Source organism: Mastigoproctus giganteus, chromosome 10 (assembly GCF_048544385.1).
Source record: "Mastigoproctus giganteus isolate SK-2022 chromosome 10, ASM4854438v1, whole genome shotgun sequence".
NCBI lineage: Eukaryota > Metazoa > Arthropoda > Arachnida > Uropygi > Thelyphonidae > Mastigoproctus > Mastigoproctus giganteus.
The window spans coordinates 147,133,375-147,154,195 of NC_143584.1; the positions used below are offsets into that span (position 1 = coordinate 147,133,375).

Sequence of the window (20,821 nt, forward strand, 5' to 3'; positions counted from 1 at the left end):
TTTTTTTTATCTTGAAAAACAGAACAATGAATTGTGGAATATTGATGCTTCACAGCCTTAATTGCGTTGAGCAAATCTAAAACCAATGTTTAGCTTTTCTCTACTGAGCACGAAATTTATAATTAATTTAATAGTTATTACTGATTATAAATAATTTTTTTTTTAACAATTTACAACCTTTTTTCCCTGCAGATACCTATTTTTAGCCAGAAAACAAGGCAGATCTTCCTCCCCATACAACTAAATCATATCAGTGCTACTTAAAATTTAAACTGTTTATGCAACTTTTCATTTTAGTGTTTGGATTATTTAACTTATAAACTGAAAGAAAAAAGTTGAAATATGGAAAAGGCTTTAATAAATTTTATTTAGCAAATACAAACTATATCAACGTATGTTGTCTGCAATGCTGTAAAAATTAATAGCAGTTAATTCAAAAATACATGTTTAGCACATTTTTTATACAGGTGACTGCTCAGTGTAGAGTGACTACCTGTAGGGAACAATTTTGGTCATTAATCATATATCTCAATTTTTAATCTTTCATGCATGTGGTAGGCCAGAGTAAATTGTATTAACTGGAAGGCAGGAAGCAGTTCTTTTACAAACGCCCTCCTGTTTTGGGTAATTTAGTTCTTAAAAAGTAATAAAGTTGGAAAAAAAAAATTGCTATTATCCCTAGGAAAAGTAAGCACTAAATGTTGCTTAATTGCCACCCAGCTGTTGCTTAGTGTACATCAGTTGGGTAGCAATTAAATTTCAGTGTAATAATTCATTCACAAGTGAATTTCCCAGATGTGTGGATTACATGTAGTGAGTGAGTTTTCTATAAGGGTAGGCCCTGTGGGGTGAATTTTTATTATATTTTGAAGTTTTATAAAAATGAAAACTTTGTATGTATATATGCCTTTAAATATTAATTTCTTTGTATTTCAACTTGATAGCCCAGTCATTAAATTAAAGATGAATCAAAAAAATTTGTAAAAAAAAGTACTTTTTTTTTTTTCGATAATATTCTCTACATCTGTTTATATATTACTTAATTCAGTTTTGTGAACTTCCAGATCTAAATTCCAGAGAATTTCACATTTTGTAAACCAGAATCAGACAGTAGTGGCAACGAGAGAGAGAGAGAGTGTCCTCATCTTATTTTCAAAGCTCCTTTCGTGTTGTCTATTAAAACTGTCTACAATTCAAAACATAGATAAGAGACAAGGGCAGTCCATTTGTATGGGAAGTCTAGAAGTTGCATTTCCCACTCTATTCTTTTAAAACTTATATGCATACGATAATGAAAGTATCTAATAAAGAAACAATTAGGAATAAAGTTACAAACTCAGTGCGCATTAACAGTATTTATGATATATAGTCATGAATAAAATTTAAAGTGAGTAATGCACACTAACTGTAGTTCACAGTATGTGACAGACGCTCCCTCCTAGAAGTAGTAATTTGTTAAGGTAGAACTCTGGGGAAAATGTGAATAAATAAGGAAATAGCTGTGTATTGCCTACTACAAATTGTATAAATGCTTTATCATCAAAGTAATAAATTAAGTAGTATATTATTTTATTCATTTTAAAAGAATTCAAATATGAATAATAGGAACATTATTGTGGTGTTTTGAGGTTGAGAGATAATATCAACCTTATTTTATTTTGGAGGTACTTAATTTTGAAACTTTTAATACTGTCATAGAAATTGATCTTGAGTAGTACTTCTCATAATGTATTATTTAACTTTTTTTAAATAAAAATACAGAGTCAGCATAAAAGAATCATCTGTAGCTAAATTGGGATCTGTGTGTCGAAGGGTATACAGAATATTTTCCCATGCATATTTTCATCATAGAGCTATATTTGATGAATTTGAGGTAAATATACTTTTTTTCTTATTTATAAATTCTTTAAGTAATGTACTACTTTTGAAACATTATAGGCTTATTATTTTGTAAAAGGGAAAAAAAAAGACACTTTGGATAGTACGATGAGAGTATTCTGAAATTGATGCCATTTTGTTAAAATAGGTGTTTAATTTGTTTCAGGTGCTATTCTGTAAAAACATCATAAGGCCTAATACCATGTATTAGCCATAGTTCACATATGTATGTACACAGACACATGCATGCGGGTTTTCACTGTTGGCTGTACTTAGCTAGACCCAAATGGCAATAAAGGGATTGTCCCGCTGCCCCTAATATGCCACTTTATCCTGCCATATTCTGATATTATAGCTTTAGTTGCCTTGGCTCTTGCCTAAAAACAGCATGCTATTATTTGGACTCACAAAAACATGCAATTAAATGCATGAAATGAAATTACAACAGCATAGTACAGGTCGACCATCGCTAATCCGATCACTGGTAATTCGAACATAATTTCAAATTTCCCGGGTCGGCGTACCGACCTGCCGCTACTGTTTTGGTGACTTTGATTGCAGCATCAGCTGTTGGCACAAACCCGTAAACACTGGCAAGCCATTCCCACATGTTTTTCTGTATTTATTATTATAACCTGCTCGCATTTAGCCCCAGCCATGGTTCCAGTGCATAAAGGAAGTGCCTCTCGTGGTGTAAAGTGCAAACGCCATAGATTGTCCATAACAGATAAAGTTGAACTTCTGAAAAAACTCGACAGCAGTGTGTCTGTGAGAAGTTTAACTCTGCTTAATTGTAAATTCCAGCAATTTCTCTCAGTTTCTCTTATTTTAGTAATTTTCTTTTAGCCATTCCTTTTTAGATAATTTTTTTACAACACACTTGTACAAACTTGCGGAAAAACACAACACAATATGATGGATAATACAGCGCGCTAATGAACTTGTTTTCACAAAATCTCTAACAATACTGACAAACTTATTGCAACGTTTGAGAGTTTATTTTATCACAATTAGCTTTATTGCGGCGCTCGCCACGCATGCAATAAACTAATCACAAACAACCTTCATATGTATGCTGTAATAGTGTTATGTGGCCGAAATGGCTTCTCAAGAAATAAAGTAACCTACTTGGCCATGTCGGCCACATATATGCGACATAAAAAAAAAAAAGACTTGTTTTTTTTTGTTTAAAATATCACAAAAAAAAAAAAAACACTAACATTACAATATTTATTTTAGAATTACTAATAAAATTATTTGTTAAATATATTTTGGCCCCTAGGGAATTTTTTTCTTAAACTAGCTTGGCAGTTAATGTGTTAAAGGTAGGATGAGGTGGTTAGCTGTTGGGTAAACTGTATGTGCTAAAATAACCATTGGTGATCCAGCACACTCACTAATTCAGCACCCCACAGGTCCCAATGCTGCTGGATTAGTGATGGTCCACCTGTAATAGTATTTGCCATAAAGTGCAAGGAAGCCAGAGCTTTTGTAGCACTGGCTGCGGGGGGGGGGGAAGGTAGATAAGAAAATAGATCTTATTGCTTCCTTCCTCACATAAGTTACTATCTAGTTGACCTTTGAATGTTGCCTTGCTGTGCAGTTCCTTGTGCTATGCTGCTGTTGGAGTAACTTCAGTATTCTATCTATTTTGCTTGTCCAACTCATTGTTCTGTAGCTGAGTTTGGGATGACCATTGCACAGTATAATTGGTTCGTCATGTCGTGCTAATTGAATTAATTAATGTACACTGTTTTCGCGTATATAATATATTGTTAATATTTGTACATTGTACCATGTGTATAATATGTATAGCAGATTTGCCAGATTTTTTAGCTAGGGTTCTCTTTGCTTAATAAATGAAAAATGACCTTTGAATTTATTCAAACTATCAACTACCTGTGAAGGCAACCTGTTCCAGCATTCAGTGACTTGCTGGCTAAAAGAAAACTTCCTACAATCTAGTCTAAACCTCTTCTGCTGTAATTTGAATTTATGCCCACAAGTTCTGGAATTCTCTATAACAGTGAAAATTCCACCTCTGTTCATTTTACTAACTCCCTTCAGAGTCGTATAAACATCAGTCAGGTCACCTCTGAGGTGCCTGGTTGCCAAGCTCTGTAGCCCACATATTCAGAGTCTTTCCTCATATGGTCAACCACTTGCTGATCTCACCATTCTAGTTGCCCATCTTTGGACCTTTCAAGGAGCTCCATGTCTCTTTCAGATGAGTTCTCCATACTTGAACACTATTCCAAATGTGATCTTACAATTGCCGTATACAGTGGGACTACGACCTCCATATCTCTACAGAATAATGTTCGATAAATCATCAATAGAACACCATGGGCTTTCCTGGCTGCCTGTGTAAACTGCTCAGAAAACTTCATATCTGCCCATATTATAATTCCCAGATCCTTTTCTTCCTCTATGGTTTTTAATTCAACTCCACCAAGTGTGCAATTTATTTTGGGGTTGCTATTCCCCAAGTGTAAGACCTTGCATTTTGCTGTATTAAAACATAGCTGCCACTTTTCTGACTATTCTTGCAGCTTGTTCAAGTCATCTTGAAACAGTGCTGCTTGGTACTGATCATTAACTACTCTACCAATCTACGTCACTTGCAAATTTTGACATCAGCCTTCTATCCCACTGTTGGTGTCGTTTATGAAAATCAAAAATCAGTGGTGGTCAAAGAACCAATCCCTGGGGAATCCAACTTCTTCCCGGTGGGCAACCCCTTGAGTTTCTACTTGAAGGTTTTCTTGATTGGTTTCCAGATCCCATAATGGATCTAGAAACAAGGCGTTATCTCTATTTACTAATCTAACTCTGTGGGTCTTGTTTAAAAATGTTTGGGTTGTCATGTGAAACTGCCTGATTCTCTTTCTGAAGCTGAGTCTGCATCTTTTGGCCCCAAACAAAACAAATGTTTTGATATCTATAGTTTATCCATCCTTGGTTCTGGTGTGTCAATTTCATGGACTATTTCTGCAAACTTTAGTCATCTGTCTTTCATTCAGTTTCACATTTTCACACATTTCTCGTGATGTTCGAAACAGGCATCCTGTCCTTGGGTCATCTTCCAATGGTTCTCCCTTTTAGAATTGCTTGCTCCAGAACTTTGCTTGACATGATGAAGTTACAGCTTGGCCATATACGTTAATCAGCTTCTCCCTCTCATGAAATTCCTTGGAACATTTTTCTTTGGTGAGGAATTTAGCTGCAAAAAAGTGCCATTGTTATGTTTTTAAAAAAAAATTAGAGGTTTTATGATATGTTATTTTGCACATAAACTGTAGTCATACCTTAATAAAATAACATAAATTCAAGATGCTATGACATTGCTTTTGTAGTCAGGTAGATAATTTCTTGTCCTTTAATCCATAACCTTCATATAACATAATTCTATTTAAATTAAATGAATCAGTGTCCGTAAAATGCTCCAAACTGCATGTCCACGAACAGTAAAAGGTAGGTTTAGCAATTTATGATATCACAGAGTAGCTCTTGGTTGTTGGGGAATTTGAATCCATTCTTCACTAGCTAAATTGTAAACCTATGTGGTTGATGGGTGATGTGGCACTACATACTAGTGATTTTTATTTTGCAATATCATTTGAACAAACTGACATAATTTTGTTCAAATGATACTGAAAAATAAAAATCACTAGTTTGCAGTGTCACATTTTAGTTCTTAAAAACAGTCTGGTAGGTGTGCTCCCTCATTAGTTATGATACTTTGTAATTATGCATGAAAATTTTCCATGACGTGATGTAAGAAATTTTCATCATCAATCAGTCTTATTGCTTGTGGAATCTTCTCTTTTAATTACTACAATCTAGTCTAAATCTCTTCTGTTGTAATTTGAATTTATGCCCACGAATTCTGGAATTCTCTATAACAGTAAAAATTCCACGTTTGTTCATTTTACTCAGTGATATTGTATGACAAACTTTTTCCTTCAGATAACTCCACTGAAAATTTTCACTGAGGTAAGCAAACCTTGGAGGTCCTGCAACATTGCTCATGGTTGGGAAAGATGCCATTACAAAGGTGTGAAATAAATGCTGTTCTAGTCTGTTAGTTTTTGTAATTCTTTTTTTTTCTAAAAAAAAAAAAAAAACTGGACTGCAATAGTTTTTCATTCATATTTCTCTAGGATTATCTTATTGTTTATTTATCCTTTTAAATGTTACAGCCGTATTGATATCTGTATGAAAGAATTTTTTGTGATTTCCTTTGAATATCACTGAATCAAAAGAGAAGATTCCACAATAAATTAGTCTGTTCAATGAAAACTTTTTACATCATGTCATGGAAATTTTTTTGCACAAATTAGAAAGAAATCAAAAGAAAGCTTCATAAGTAATGAGGGAGTACAATTACCCAACTTTTGTTTTTAAGAACTAAAACTTCATTATTTATATAGGATTTTTTTTTTTATATATATATTTCGGTCACAAGAACTTGTTCTTGTGACTGAAGTGACCTTTTATGACGGTGATATTGTAAATACAGCTGTCACTGAAGAATTGTTAAGAAAATACCCAAAAACATTTGATGTCATTATGTAAATATTTCCAATTCAGAAATAAACATAATTATACCAATGTAGGTTTGAATGCTTTACTATCATCAATATTCAATCAGTTGTGACCCACAATTGGCTAAATTGTAGTACTATGCATGTTGGCCACTGACAATATAGTTGCATCCATGGCTGTCATATTTGCCTCCAGGGTTACTCAGTTTCTGCCTGTCAAACAAAAACTGCAGACTAATTATGTGACACATTCAGATAACATATGAAAATAAAGCATTCTTACAGTTCACCTAGAATCAGAAATGCCAGAAAATTAACTTCATTATAGTTATTGGGGTATTGATGATCTCTGCTGGTATAAAGTCCTCAACCAATCCATAAATAAAGTGGTTCATTGTTCTCAGATTTTCACTGACTGTCTCTGAGATTAACATTAGCATTAGTAGAGGCATATGATGCAAGAAAGCAAGCTTATACAGCATCAGCCAAAAAAAAAAAACAAAACCCTTCCCATTTCACCCCTCCATTCACTCCAGATGTTTGTCCAGTTCTGCCTCGAACTTATTTAAGTTGGCCTCCACCACAACTGATAGAAGTTTTTTCCAACTATCAACCACCCGCTGGCTAAAGGCAAATTTCGCACACCTGTTCTACAAGTGTCTTTCCTCAATTCGAATTTATGTCCCCCCCAGGTGAGTTATCTGAGCAAGAGGAAGAATCCAATCAGCATTGCGCTTGCTGAAACTAATGAAGGCCTCATACACCTCAATTAGATCACCTCGTGGGTGCCTAGTCTCTGGAAGCTGCAATTTGCAGAACTTAAGCCTTTCTTGATAACAGCAACCCTTTGTTCCACTCACCAATCTCGTTGCCCTTCTCTGTACTCGTTCCAGCAGCTCCACATTGTTCCTAAATTGAGGCCTCTAGACTTGTATGCAATACTCAAGGTGTGGCCTGACCATTGCCTTATACAAGGGGAGAATCACCCCCTTATCCCTGTTGGCAAAATTCCTGTATATCATTGACAAGACTCCATGAGCTACTCTTGCAGACTGCTCAGAAAACTTCATATCTGATTGCATAATTACCCCCATGTCCTTTTCATTTTCCACTACCCTGAGCATAGTACCACCAAGTTGATATGTTACTCTGGGATTACTGCTGCTCATATGCAATACTTTACATTTGTTAATGTTAAACTTCATTGCCACTTCTCAGCCCATCTGCTCGATTTTTCTAGATCCTATTGCAGTAGCGTACTGTCATTAGTGTCATTAACAATCCTGCCAACCTTTGTATCGTCTGCAGACTTTGACATTAAGCCTGACATACTTTTATCAATATCGTTAATAAATACTGAAAACAACAATGGGTTGAACACCGAACCCTGAGGGACTCCATTGATTATTACTCTTGTCTTCTCCCATTCAACCATCTCTTTATCCACAGCAGCAATTTGCCCTTAATGACATACTGCTCCAATCTGTACATATCAAAAGCTTCTGAGTACAGGTAACCATCGTATAACACAGTAGCTTGGTTCCTACAAAATCTCATGTAATGCAAAACCGTGTTATACGGGACTAAGAACCAGTACAAGGTGAGGTGGAGTTATGTTCAGTGGGGTGGAGTTACGTTCCACAAGCTAACAAAAATACACCCTTTTATATATATATATAACTATTGAAAACTTAATTTTTATAGTAGCAATAACTTAATATTTTAACTTTATTTTTACGATAGTAGTAACTTAAATAGTAATAACTGAACAAACATCTTACCTTACAAACTCTAAGACTTATATGTCAGATAATGTATGTTCATTTAATTTTCTTCCTCTTCATTGCTGCTAAGCACAATTCACACTCTTCTGCAGCATCTAGATTTCGTGTATCTTCTGCTCTCTTTAAAAGTCAGAACTGCACGCTTCAAAGTCACAATTTTTTATAGTCTCAAACAAGCACAAATTCAATAGCACAAACCTAACCCAGGGATCTCCCAACAAAATACAGTGGATCCCCGCTTAAATATCAAGCACAAATTTAATTTTATTACCTTACCAATTAACAAAGTTAAATGATATGTGGAAATCGGAAGAATGTTATCCAGTTACAAATATAAAAATAAATTTACACTTACGTACATAGCTTAATTAATATGTACTGTAATATGTACATACTAATTGATATTTCTGTTCACTGACTTTTTTTATTGTTGTAAAATTTAAAAAAGTAAAAATGATAGGCAACAAACATGATACGCACAAGTGAGATACAGAGTAATGAGTTTTTAAAAATTTATTTACATTTTTTATATGATTGAATATTTTATGGATGGGGGAAACACATTTCACCATAATAACGTGAAGACCCACAGAATTCCATCTATCAGTACTATAGGAAATGCAAGAAGATCCAGTTTACTACGAGTTTATAGTAGATTACACTAACAGAAAAGACCAATAAATCGGAAAGTGCAAATTGTTTTTATTGTTTTATGGTAGTGACCTCCAGAAACAGGTGCCTCTGTAGCCAGGTGGGCAGGAGCAGCAGTGCGTAGCACATGCTTCTTGATTAGACCAGGGTTCAAGCCTGTGGCCACCAAATACGGAGGATGCGGAAAGGTCAGGGAATGACCACCGCATATCCCAGGACCAATATGGTCTTAGTTGCTAATGCTCCTAAAATCCAAATAACAAACAAACAAACAAAGAAACCTCCAGAAATGTGCTTTAGAAAAATACCATGAAGGTGATAACAGACTAGGGAGTCAACAGCGGGGATTCACAAAAAGGAATGCAAACATTGAAAATTACATCTAACATAATAGCAGGGTTTTCTCAGTACAAAAGCTCAAAAATACCATGTTAAGCGAGATTTCCCACAATTCTCAAACTGTGTTAGAGTGAAACCTTGTTATTTAAGTACCGTGTTGTGCGAGGATTTCCACAATTTATCAATCGTGTTGTTCAAGTACGGTGTTTGCCTGTATACGATATCAAAATTATTTTTTGCATCCAGTTCCTTTGTGAGCACAACATAGTATCCAATCAAATTCATCAGACAAGACTTCCCCTTAACAAACCCATGCTGTGTCTGAACTATAACTGCAGTCTTGTCTAGATGATAATGCACGGCTTCTTTAACCAGTGCCTCCATTAATTTCCCTGGAACAGAAGTTAAATTTAAAGGTCTGTAATTACTCATGTCACATTTCGATCCCCCCCCCCTTTCCTTTGTGAATTGGACACACATTTGCACATCTACTGCCCATGGAGACCTCCTCTGAGTCCAAAGAAGCTCTCATAATTAAGGCTAAGGGTTTGCTTACTGCATTTGCTGCCTTGTTTAATATAACTGGATAGAACCCATCCAACCCAGGTGCTTTTCTTATGTTTAACTTCAAAAATTTCTCCTCCACTTTGCTCTCAGTTATTATAAAATTGTTTAGCTCCTTGTCAGGGTTTGATAAACTTCTAGCGTTCTCCTCCCTGAATATTTGATTGTGTGAATGTAAATGCAAAATACTCATTCAGTTTGTCAGCTACTGGAGCAGGCTCATCAATAGTCAAACCATCGATATCAAGTGGACTAATCTGATTCATCTCCTTCCTTCTAAAGTTTACATAATTAAAGAACTCTTTGCATCTTTTGCCAAGAATTTCTCCTATTACCAGTATTTCATTAAGGGCAAATTGCTGTTATGGATAAAGGGATGGTTGAATGGGAGAAGACAGAGTGGTAATCAATGGATACCGCTCTTCCTGGACTAATGTTATTAGTGAAGACCCCCAGGATTCAGTGTTGTGCCCATTGTATTCCGCCTTTGCCCGTCTAACCTTTCTTGTGGCTTGATTACAGACCAATTTATATGTACCATAGACTTCTGTGTCACCTGATAGTTTATATGCATCCCATGCATTTTTATTTTCTACCTTGAGTCTCATTAGTTCATCTGACATCCATTTAGGTATATACCTGAAACAGTATTTCTTATTTGGTATGAAAAGCCTAGTAGCGTCCAAGATTAATTCTTTGAATGCCTCCCATTTAGAATTTGCTGTTGGTAATATCATCAGTTGATCCCACTATATAGAATTTAAAAACTTTTTGAGGCCACTATAATCACCTTTATGAAAGTAAAAACCCTTCCCTTTACTTCTGATGGTAGTTGCATATTGGAGTAAATTTCACATCAGTACTCTGTGATCACTACCACCTAGTGGTTCGTTTATTTGCAGATTCTTAATGCATGAAAAATCACTGATAATTAGATTAAGAATATTACTCCCTCTGGTTGCCTCTCAAACATGCTACTGTAGAAAACAGTCGTCCAATAAATCTACAAAAGCCTTGCTTTTGTGTGAGTAACCAATCCACAAGTTCCAGTCAGTATCTGGGGAGGTAAAAATCCTCCATTATAAGGCAGTCTGATTTACTGGCCCACTCTATTTCTCTGTACAGTTGTTCATTGTACTCATTAGAGTCATTAGGCCTATAACACACTTCTACTCTCAATTTTGCTTTCCCAGTTCTTAAGTCACACCAAACTGATTTGCATTGCACTGTCCACTCATGTCAACTGGATGCTCTTCCTTAGATTTTGTGTTTCTTAACTAATAGCATAACCCCTTCCTCCTTTCCTATCCTTTCTGTACACATTGTACTCCCCAAATTCCAATTCTACATTCCTTAAGTTTCTTCTTAAAATTCTGCATTTCTTAGGTTTGGTTGGATAATGAAAAATTCCACTATGTGAAAGCCAATGTAACAAAAATGTTTTGTTTTGGCTATTGCACACATTACCACTTGTAACTTTTTTAAAAGGGTTTGTTTTTCTCCCCTCCTTCTTTTCTCCTCTACTGAATGGAGTTATAACCTGGAAAAGAATTGAAGTGTTTATGAAGTCATTTCATGTTTCCAATGAGAAATTGCAACTTTATACTTGCAGAATCTATAGGACTAAAAATTGCTACTGTTAGGCTTTAAAAAAAAAAAAATACAAACAAGCAATTGAAAAAAAATTTACAGCATTTTTCAGCCCTTCATATTTAATGCATTTAGGGGTTGTTTGTTTGGTTTGGTTTTTTAAGGAGCATTAGCAACTAAGGCCATATTGCTCTGGGTCATGCGGTGGTCATTCCCTGACCTTTCCGCATCCTCCGCATTTGGTGGTGACGGGCTCGAACCCCGGTTTTTAATCAAGAAGCGTGTGCTACGCACCGCTGCTCCTTCCCACCTGGCTACGGAGACGCCGGCATTTAGGGGAGAGGTTGGAATTTCCATCATAATATAGAAGTATGCCATCTAAACATCAAAAGAAATTTTACTTCCAGTTTATAAAAATTAAGATCTAGTAGTTGATATTATTTTGTGATAGTTTGTATTCAGAGTATTGCAGTCCTTCATAGTGATTAACTTTTGATAATTAGTTTGATTTAAAATTTTTCCGTATTACTCTAAAAATATTGTAATTTGAAATTTTTAAACCATCTAATGTTGCAAATTTCCTCTTTCTATACTTTTATACTCTTTTGTATACAATATCAGTTAAGACATATTCTGTCCAGGGTGTTTTAATTAGGTATTTTTGATGTATGTTTTAATTGAAACTTAGTGCATTGAAATAATTTTGCTCTAATTAGTCTTGCTAAATTTATTTTTCTTTTATCATCTGAAGAAATATTTCTTTAAACCATTTTTATTATTATTTAAAATGTGTTAAAATTTTAAAATTGTTTAACTAAAATATAAAAAAATCTTTTCTAGAACGAGACCTATCTATGTCGCCGTTTCACAGTATTTGTCACAAAATATAACTTAATGTCAAAGGATAATTTAATTGTACCAATTTTGGATGATGATGCTAATGCAACAGAAAGTGAAGCATGAAAATCAAGATTGCTTTAGGTGTCTTCATTGAAATAACCATATCACAACACTTCAGGGCAACTGCACAGCAGTTGACTTCTGCATCCAAGTGTTTGCTCTTCTCAAATGGCATTAACTAGACATACTGAAATGTGAGTGATATGTATCTCTAGCATAGTAAATATTTATTATTCAAGATTATTACAACCCAATAATTAAGTGGTACAGTTCAGGTGGTTTTGAAAACCAGTAGCTTGTCAGTATACACAAAACAACATCTGAGATTAGAAAATCAACTGTATAGAACTAGTACTACTGTTGTAAAATATAGACAATCCAGATGAGAATTTTGGAATAATTTTGATTACAATATTTTATTTTGTCCACAGTTCAGAAGGTTGTGTAAATTGTGTGGAGATGTAAAAAAATTATGCTAAACATGAAATTACCTGTTTATATAAATCATATTTATTATAATATTTATGGAGAAGCAATGATTTTGGACATTTGCCATTGGACTTGGTAGGAAGTGAACTTTGTGTAAATTTTTTCTAGTGCTCTCCTCTTATAACTGAAGGTATACTCAAACTGTGTATGTGCACGTGTGCATGCATGTATATGCGCCTAATTCCTAAATCAAAAAAAAAAAAAAAAGAAAGAAAGAAAGAAAGAAAAAAAAAAGTGAAACAATGTGAAATATGGTTTCTTGTTATATTCTGCTTTGGTTTTGATGTTTAATATGTCCACTACAAGTTTAATCCCTCCATATAATGAACTACTTATAATTCATTGTTTTAAACAGAATGACAGTGCAGCTGCAGCTTTTGTTTTTCTATGATGTATTATTTTATTCATTATAATAAGAAATATTTTCATGTAATATATTTAGATTTATTTTTTAAAATTAAAAATCAGCAGTACATTGTACAGTTAAATATTGAAATATCTCTTGCAAGTTATATCAATACATAGTATCAGATGAAAAATGCAGTTCTAAGGAACTGTTCTAATTTTGCAATATTTGTATTCAATCAAATGATCATAAATAATAATTCGTAAATGATATTTCAGCATTAAGTTAATGTATTTGTTTGCACAGAATGAAATACATTAATTTTGCAAAGAACAGAAGACAAAGATTATGAGATAAGACACTAATTTTTTTCAGCTATAAAAGTATAGCAAACCCTTGATTTTATGGACTGCTGGGAGAAGGTGGGGGAGTTGATTATTGCTCCACAGAATTGACAATTTAAACAGTTGCTCTGTAATGTAGTAATAAAGTTAAACAGTAAAAACAAGTTTTTGTTTTTCTTGATTTTATTTGAGCACTTTTTTAACAAATTATTTATAAATTGCATCTTAAAGGTTCATACTGATTACTACTTTCTGTGCTTTCTGTTGGCAAATGTTAAAATACTTTGTTAGTACTGTATATATATTTAGCCTTTGTTTTAAAAATATTGACACTGGTTTTCCATGCCACATTCCTTACAGACATGGAAACAGTCATACCACAATCTGACTTTTCTAACAGCTTTAATTTCTGCAATGCTGAAATCACATGCTTTCTTTGTCACCAGTTTTCTTTTAGAGTCATGTGATACACTGTAAGTGAGGTTATAATAAAGAAACAGAGCACAAATGAGTGCTTAACAATGCAGTAGTGAGTGTACCTAAAAATGGACTGGGACACTTTCTGTTGGATGCCATGACCCACGAGTTCCTTGTCTTCCCTATCTCATCAGCATACTCAGAATACATTCTGGTGCCATTAAAATTTTTTCGTCCATGAAATCGAGGGTTTATTGTATGTAGTATTTTCATTGTGTGGAATTTTTATACCCAGATTGCTCTTTAAAATGTGGCACTATATTATGCCTTTCAACAATCACTTGTATAATGATTCCATAATTTGAAGTTTTATAAGTATTTTAATATTATCATTCTTAGAAAATTGATAGCACTAAATGATTGCCAGTGTAATTCTTCAGTAGAGATATATATCAGCATAAATTATTAATAAAGTGGATGGATTGAATATTCTAGTAGAAATTATAATTATCTGAGAACTAAATGAGATCTGAAGAGTATGATATCAATGTTAAACAGTGGCCTTGCTTTAATAACTGTTTATAATTATTTTAATGCGTTTTTGTTATTTCTCATTGATCATATTCAAAATTAAAATAAATTCTCGGAATTTATTCAAATTATACACAAAGCTCTTGTGAAATTATCGTATTTAACAAAAATTCTTTTATTGATCACAGCTACTACTGCCAACAGAATAGTATTAATAAGTAAAAATAAAATTAAATTCAGTTGTTTAAAACAATTCTTATTTTCATAAGCTGTGTATAACTTATTGAAAATGCATTTATAAAAGTGCTTTGATTTTTTGTTCATATTAAAAAGTATAACTTCACCAGTATGTGCTACTGGTCCTGTCAAAAGTATCCAGGCAGAGCTAAAAAACGCACCCACATATTTCCCTTCTAATAAAGCATTTGGCACATCTAATTATATTATCATTTGAACATGGAATACTTTGTTTGCCTCCAGTCATCTGCTGATATTCAGAATTTGATTCTTATCTCAGAGTGGAAAATTGGGAAATTTATAGGGACTTTTTGGGGGAAGAGATTGTTTCTCGTGTGATTCTATCAGCATTTACTGCGATTTCATTTTCCATGCATGGCAGAAGTGTTGTCCTATGGGTTTTCTGCATACTTCTGGCCATTAAGATAGAGATAGGTCTCACAGAAATGGTACCTGCTACATGTCTGACTTCCCAATAAATTCCAGATATATAACAGACTTTCTTACAACATATTAAATGTCAGTAATCATTCATAGATATGAGTAATGGTTCCTCCTTACAAACTCTCTGATAATATCCATGTGATTCATTGGAAATTGAGTATGACGAGAAAGAATAACCTTAGGTGAGAAAGAAAACATTCAGCTGCTTTAGAAATTTCTTTCGCTGTAATATGCAGATCAGGGCATGCTGAAAATTCTTGAAATTATTGAAAATGAGCTGTAGGTATTATGTCTTCATTGTTGTAGTACTTCTTTATATCATTTACTATTGGATGTTAAGGATCCGTAATTTGGTTGCTTGTACTTCCAGACTTTATGTAGAACATCTCTATCACTATGCATGTGTGTGATATTGATCTCATATGCATAGTAGTAACAGAAATCAGCATTCAGTCCACTGATCATGCCCATTTCCAAAGGCATATGTAGTCTGATGTTTATGTAGATTTAATTTATGCACAACGTGATTTTTATGATGTGTGAATTGAAAAAGTTGAAATAATAACTTATGGGAAAAACCTCTGTTTCTTCCATCTGAGATCATTAAAAAATGGAAGGAATTTTTTAGAATTCTTTCAGTCTGACAGGATTTGAACCTAGACCTTTCCAGATGATTAACAAGTAATTAAACCACTATACCATCACAGGACACATCAGCCTATGAATTAATCCATTCTCACTTATCCCTTAATTTAAAGGATTTAGATAAAGCCTGATTGAATTTCTGCTTCCAGTCAACATCTACACTTTCTTTAAAATGCATCAGTTTAATTGTAGTTAATAGAATGTTGAAGGACTAGTTTACTCATTTTCATGGGTATCTGGGCAGTTTTGGTGGGACAGTATATACCACTTTTACTTCTATGGAAACTTTTGTGATGCTTAGCAGAGAGATTGATGAATACTTTACATTAATTAGATGTGGTAAAATAATCAAGTTTTTAGATCATGTGTAATATTTTTCTATAATTTAAAAAAAAATCAAATTTATCAGTGTAACTTTTTTAAATTTGTTAATTGATAGAATGTGTATATTTATTCTACATTAGAGAAACTGAAAGCCCTTACCTGTAAATAAAAGCATTTAAGATGGTAAAGACGATGCATTGAGTTACAAGAATAAATCAAAATTTAAGTCCGGGTATTGGATTCCTCTCTGCTAAAGTTACACAATTAAAAAACTACATGATTATATAAAATAAATAAAACTGAAGGCACCAGTATACACAAATTCTGAAAGTTGAAAATGGTGGCAAATAACGTATGTCAGTTGTCCAGTAGTTCATTAGGCTTGATTTTAATCCTTATGGATTTAAATTTCTAACTGTTAGATTCCAGGTGATAATAATCTTTAATTTGGTTAGTACAGTCAGTCCTCATATAACACGTGTTTACACTACACGAATTCGATCATACACGATTTATAAATAGGGGAACGATATTGTATATAACACAAACTGAATTCGCTTATGCACGATTCGCCTTTGTGTTTACAAGAAATGGCAGTCGAACACAGAATCACCCCAACTGAACGCAACACAATAGGAATGAAGAGAAGATTCTGAAAATGTATTTTTGTTTTTTATATCAGTGAAAAGAAAACACATTTCACCATAATAAGGTAAAAACCCACACAATTCCAGCTATCGGTATTATCGCAAATGCCATTAGATCGAGTTTACTACCAGTTTATAACAGATTCCACTAGCAGAAACGCAACTGGAAATTGTTTTTATTGTTTTATGGTAGTAACCCCCAGAAATGTGCTTTAGTAAAATGTGAGGTGTTAATAGTGTATCTCTGCCTTTACGGTGTTGTTTATTCAGTTGCTACATGTGCACAGCTTTGTGTACGTGTATCAAGCGTGCCTCCTCATTTTGTAATTGTGCTTTATTCTCTAAAAATCAGTAAAATACTTAAAAGGTGTGAAAAGGAAGTGTCCTGGTGAAGACACTACAGATTCAGAGAGAAAAAGAAAAGCAATATCGATAAACAGAGGCGGACTGAGTCAAAAATTCTTACCCGGGGAAAATTTTTAGTGACCTCATACTATGGTGTATGGCCAAAATCACACGGCCTCCGGCCCACCTAGGTTTTCCCGGTGAGGCCGGAGGCTGGTGTGATTTTGGCCGCCTCTGTCGATAGAGAAAAAATATGAAATTGTGAAACGCTTTGAGCGAAATGAAAGACCATGTGGTATTGCATGTGCTACAGGCCTAAATGAGGCAATGCCGAGAATTAGAAAGAATGCAGAGAAAATAAAAATAACTTTCATATCAGGAACAACTCAAAGTGTAATTAAAATCCATTAGATCAAGACACAAAGAATTGGAAGAGATGGAGTGGCTGTCATCTGTTTGGATAGAAAATCAAACAAAAAAACAAGTTTGCTTATGATAGAAGCAAAAGCATTAGCAATATTTTATTATGTAATAGTCGTAATAAAATATGTATTTTATTACGACTATTTTTGTAATCATAATGAAATACTTACGTATTTTATTACGATTATTTATTGTGTTTGGTAATGTTTTGGTTAGAAATGTGTGTTCAATCTTGGGTGGTCGGCACCTAACCCTATTTTTCCCATAGGGCCTGTTGTTTATATTGCACAATTTTGCATTGCACGAGGGTTTCTAGGAACATAACTATCGTGCTATACAAGGACTGACTGTATGTAGATCAATTTCAGGCCATCCTAAACTGAATTGTTTAAAAATTAATGCTTATGGGAAGGGAAGGGGTTGGATTTCAAAGTTCACAACATGGTACTTTGGGGAGCAGTAATTTCACTGCTTCCCCAAGCTTTCACTTTTGCCCCTGAACGTCCGATAATGTGAGTTTATCTGCATTCTCTGTTAGATCTGCTGCAACACGAGCACTTTTTGTAATTTTTGATTAAACTTGATTTATTAAACATTTAACAGCTAACCAGGGGTAGTGATCATTCCTTTAAGCTCTTTCATTTTTTTTTTTCATGTAATTATATAATTTTTGATTGTGTAAGAAAAACCCAGTATTTAGACTCAAGGGTTCTGATTTATTCATGTGAATAAATGCATATTCTGTACCATCTTGAAAGTTTTCATTTCAAATAATGTTTTTTGATTTTCATCAGCTGTTATTTCCATTGTGTATTTTACAAAAATTATATAGGTGTTTTAAAATCTTTATTGAAAAAGAATATACACAATGCATGGCAAATTACAAAGCAAATTTTACTTTCAAATCAGGATTTTCCTTACTAGAAACATTCTTTTTTGTCACTTGAGCAACTTAAAATAGTCATAAAACCTATTGTATGAGGCACATTTTAAATCATTTTACATCTTGAGTTTATATCAAGGTTTAGACCAATGTCTGTAAAAATGGAGAAACACAAAACTGTACTATTAGATTTGAAGATAGCAAATAAAAACAGTCAATTACCATATTATTTTGCTTATACCCACTCATGAGATGATAGTCACCAAACACTTGTGGTATTTTACCAGCTCATGAGTCCTAAGGCTTTGAGAACCATTGGCCTAGACATTATTATGGAGATGATAATAATATAGTAATTCACTTTTAGTTCACTCAGCAGGCTAAAGACATAATTTTGAAAATCAGTAGAATCTAATCTGAATTTTGTCCTGAGTATTTTTTTTTTTTTTTTTTTTATATTCTGAGAAATATTCCAGGCTCAGTTTTGTCTGCACAGTAGCGCTGAATGGCTGCAGCCCTATAAAACATGAACTGGATTCATAATCAGACATTTTTTCTGAAACCATTATGGTTTTGTGTACACATTACATCACCATAAAAATTCCATTGTCCACACCTCTCAGCTGACAACAGGAATTCACAGTTGAAATAGTGTGTGAATTTAATACAGTAAGTAGATCTTGTCATTTAAGGAGTTACTTCCCCAAAGATTTCACCAAAATGCAAATTCACAAATGGCAAGGTTAAGGGAAAAGGTAACTTGGGTCTCGGCCTACAGGATATTTTTGTATAAAATATATTTTAATACCGTATTAATATATTACTAATGTATTAAGATAGCGTGGCTTAATTTTCAGCACTCACCTCTTGGTTGAACTGCTTGGATGTGATGTGATTATAGAAGACCTATGGTTAATGTGAATAAGAACCTTATTTGTACATAATAATAGCTATAAATGCGATTACAGTTTGGAATTTCATTAAAGATTTGAAATAATTAATTAAAACCATTAAAATATGTGTGAGAAGAAGGGAATGTACATTCCATTTCATGGTTGTCAGTTAAAATCATTAAGATGGAAATAGTTCTGAATGGATTAATATTAATAAACAGCTAATAGTTGTGCATGAGCAATTTTCGATTTACGTCCTCAGTTAGCACTGTGTGAAGAGAAAATGCAAATGGTTTAATAAGAATTCCCAAAATGCAATTCAGTGGATGTGGAAATTTTATGCGTGTTAAATTCCAAATAGAGAAATAGTTGATTGGGAGTTTTGTTTAGTAAGTTAAATGATGTATGTTGCCGAAACCATTCAATAACTAGTGCTTCATTTTGGAGAATTTTGTAATTTGATTCCAATTTAATTATTGTTGACAGCTGAATCTATTAGTCAGTTATGATTGTAGAAATGGACATGTAGTGTTAACTCTGTATTAGATAGGTTAGATTTAAAACTACTAAATTGGTAATATGCACGCATATTAGAGATTTTAGAAGTACCAAATTTTGTCATAGTGCTCCCAGTGTAACAGGCCTTACAGTCCAGTTGGCATCGAATTAAATATGTGATATTATTGTAATCCTGCATGGTGTATTTGTGTTGTTCGATATGAATTAAATTTGGAACCTATTTTATTGTACGATGAAAAAATTGTGGTTATGTTTGTGTTTGTAAAAGTCTGTTGGAGTTGTTTCTCATATTGTCTGTGATAAGGGAGGACAATTTGGGTGCTTTGTTCTTTATCAAGATGATTGTTGCAATGATGTGGGTTTTTAATTCTGTTTTCAACTCTGGAAATAATCTCTTTTATTAACTGTAATGGATATTTTTGAACTATAAATTTTTCTGTAAGGTATTTTAGTTCTGTAGATAAATCATCTTGTGTATAGCTATATTTAATGGCATTATGAATTTGGTTAAAAATAACTGCTTCTTTAATGTGTAGAGGATGATGTGAATAAAAATGTAAAAATTTACCTCTGTGTTTTATTCCTATAAATCTTGGTACCTAACCATGTACCAACTTTATAAATAGTAAGGTTTAAAAAATTGTGTTATCTATTTCCGTTTCAAGGGTGAATTTAAGTTGTTCGTGTATTGTATTAAATGTATTGAGTAGTGTATCAATGGAATTCTTATTACCTATTAAATGTTTGTCGTCCGCATATCCCATATATAATTTTATATTAGAGGGAAAAGGTTGAAGTACTTTCTGTTCGATAGAAGCTAAATAAATCTCGGACAGTGGGGCTGTTATACCCAGACCCATAGGGAATGACCACCGCATATCCCCGGAGCAATATGGCCTTAGTTGCTAATGCTCCTAAAAATCAAATAACAAACAAACTAGGCATCATCATCATCAACATGAAATGGAATAGATATTTTTGTAATTCTTTCTATGCACTACATATCAATGGCCTGACTGTAGATGATCATTCTCAAATAGCTACCAAACTAAATGAGTATTTTGCAGGAGGAGAGGGCCAG

General features: G+C 33.6%; 1 protein-coding gene across 2 annotated transcripts in view; it reads left to right on the forward strand.

Annotated features, from left to right (window-relative positions):
• The window catches only part of Mob4 (MOB kinase activator 4), a 56,259-nt gene extending 43,564 nt beyond the window's left edge, over positions 1-12,695 (forward strand). For both annotated transcript variants that reach the window (XM_090384107.1, XM_090384108.1), the window contains exons 6-7: positions 1,762-1,873; positions 12,194-12,695. In XM_090384107.1, coding sequence (XP_090240233.1) covers positions 1,762-1,873; positions 12,194-12,316 — 235 coding nt within the window. In that variant the 3' untranslated portion in view covers positions 12,317-12,695. The remainder of the gene's footprint in view (positions 1-1,761; positions 1,874-12,193) is intronic.
• The last annotated feature ends 8,126 nt before the right edge of the window (positions 12,696-20,821 follow it).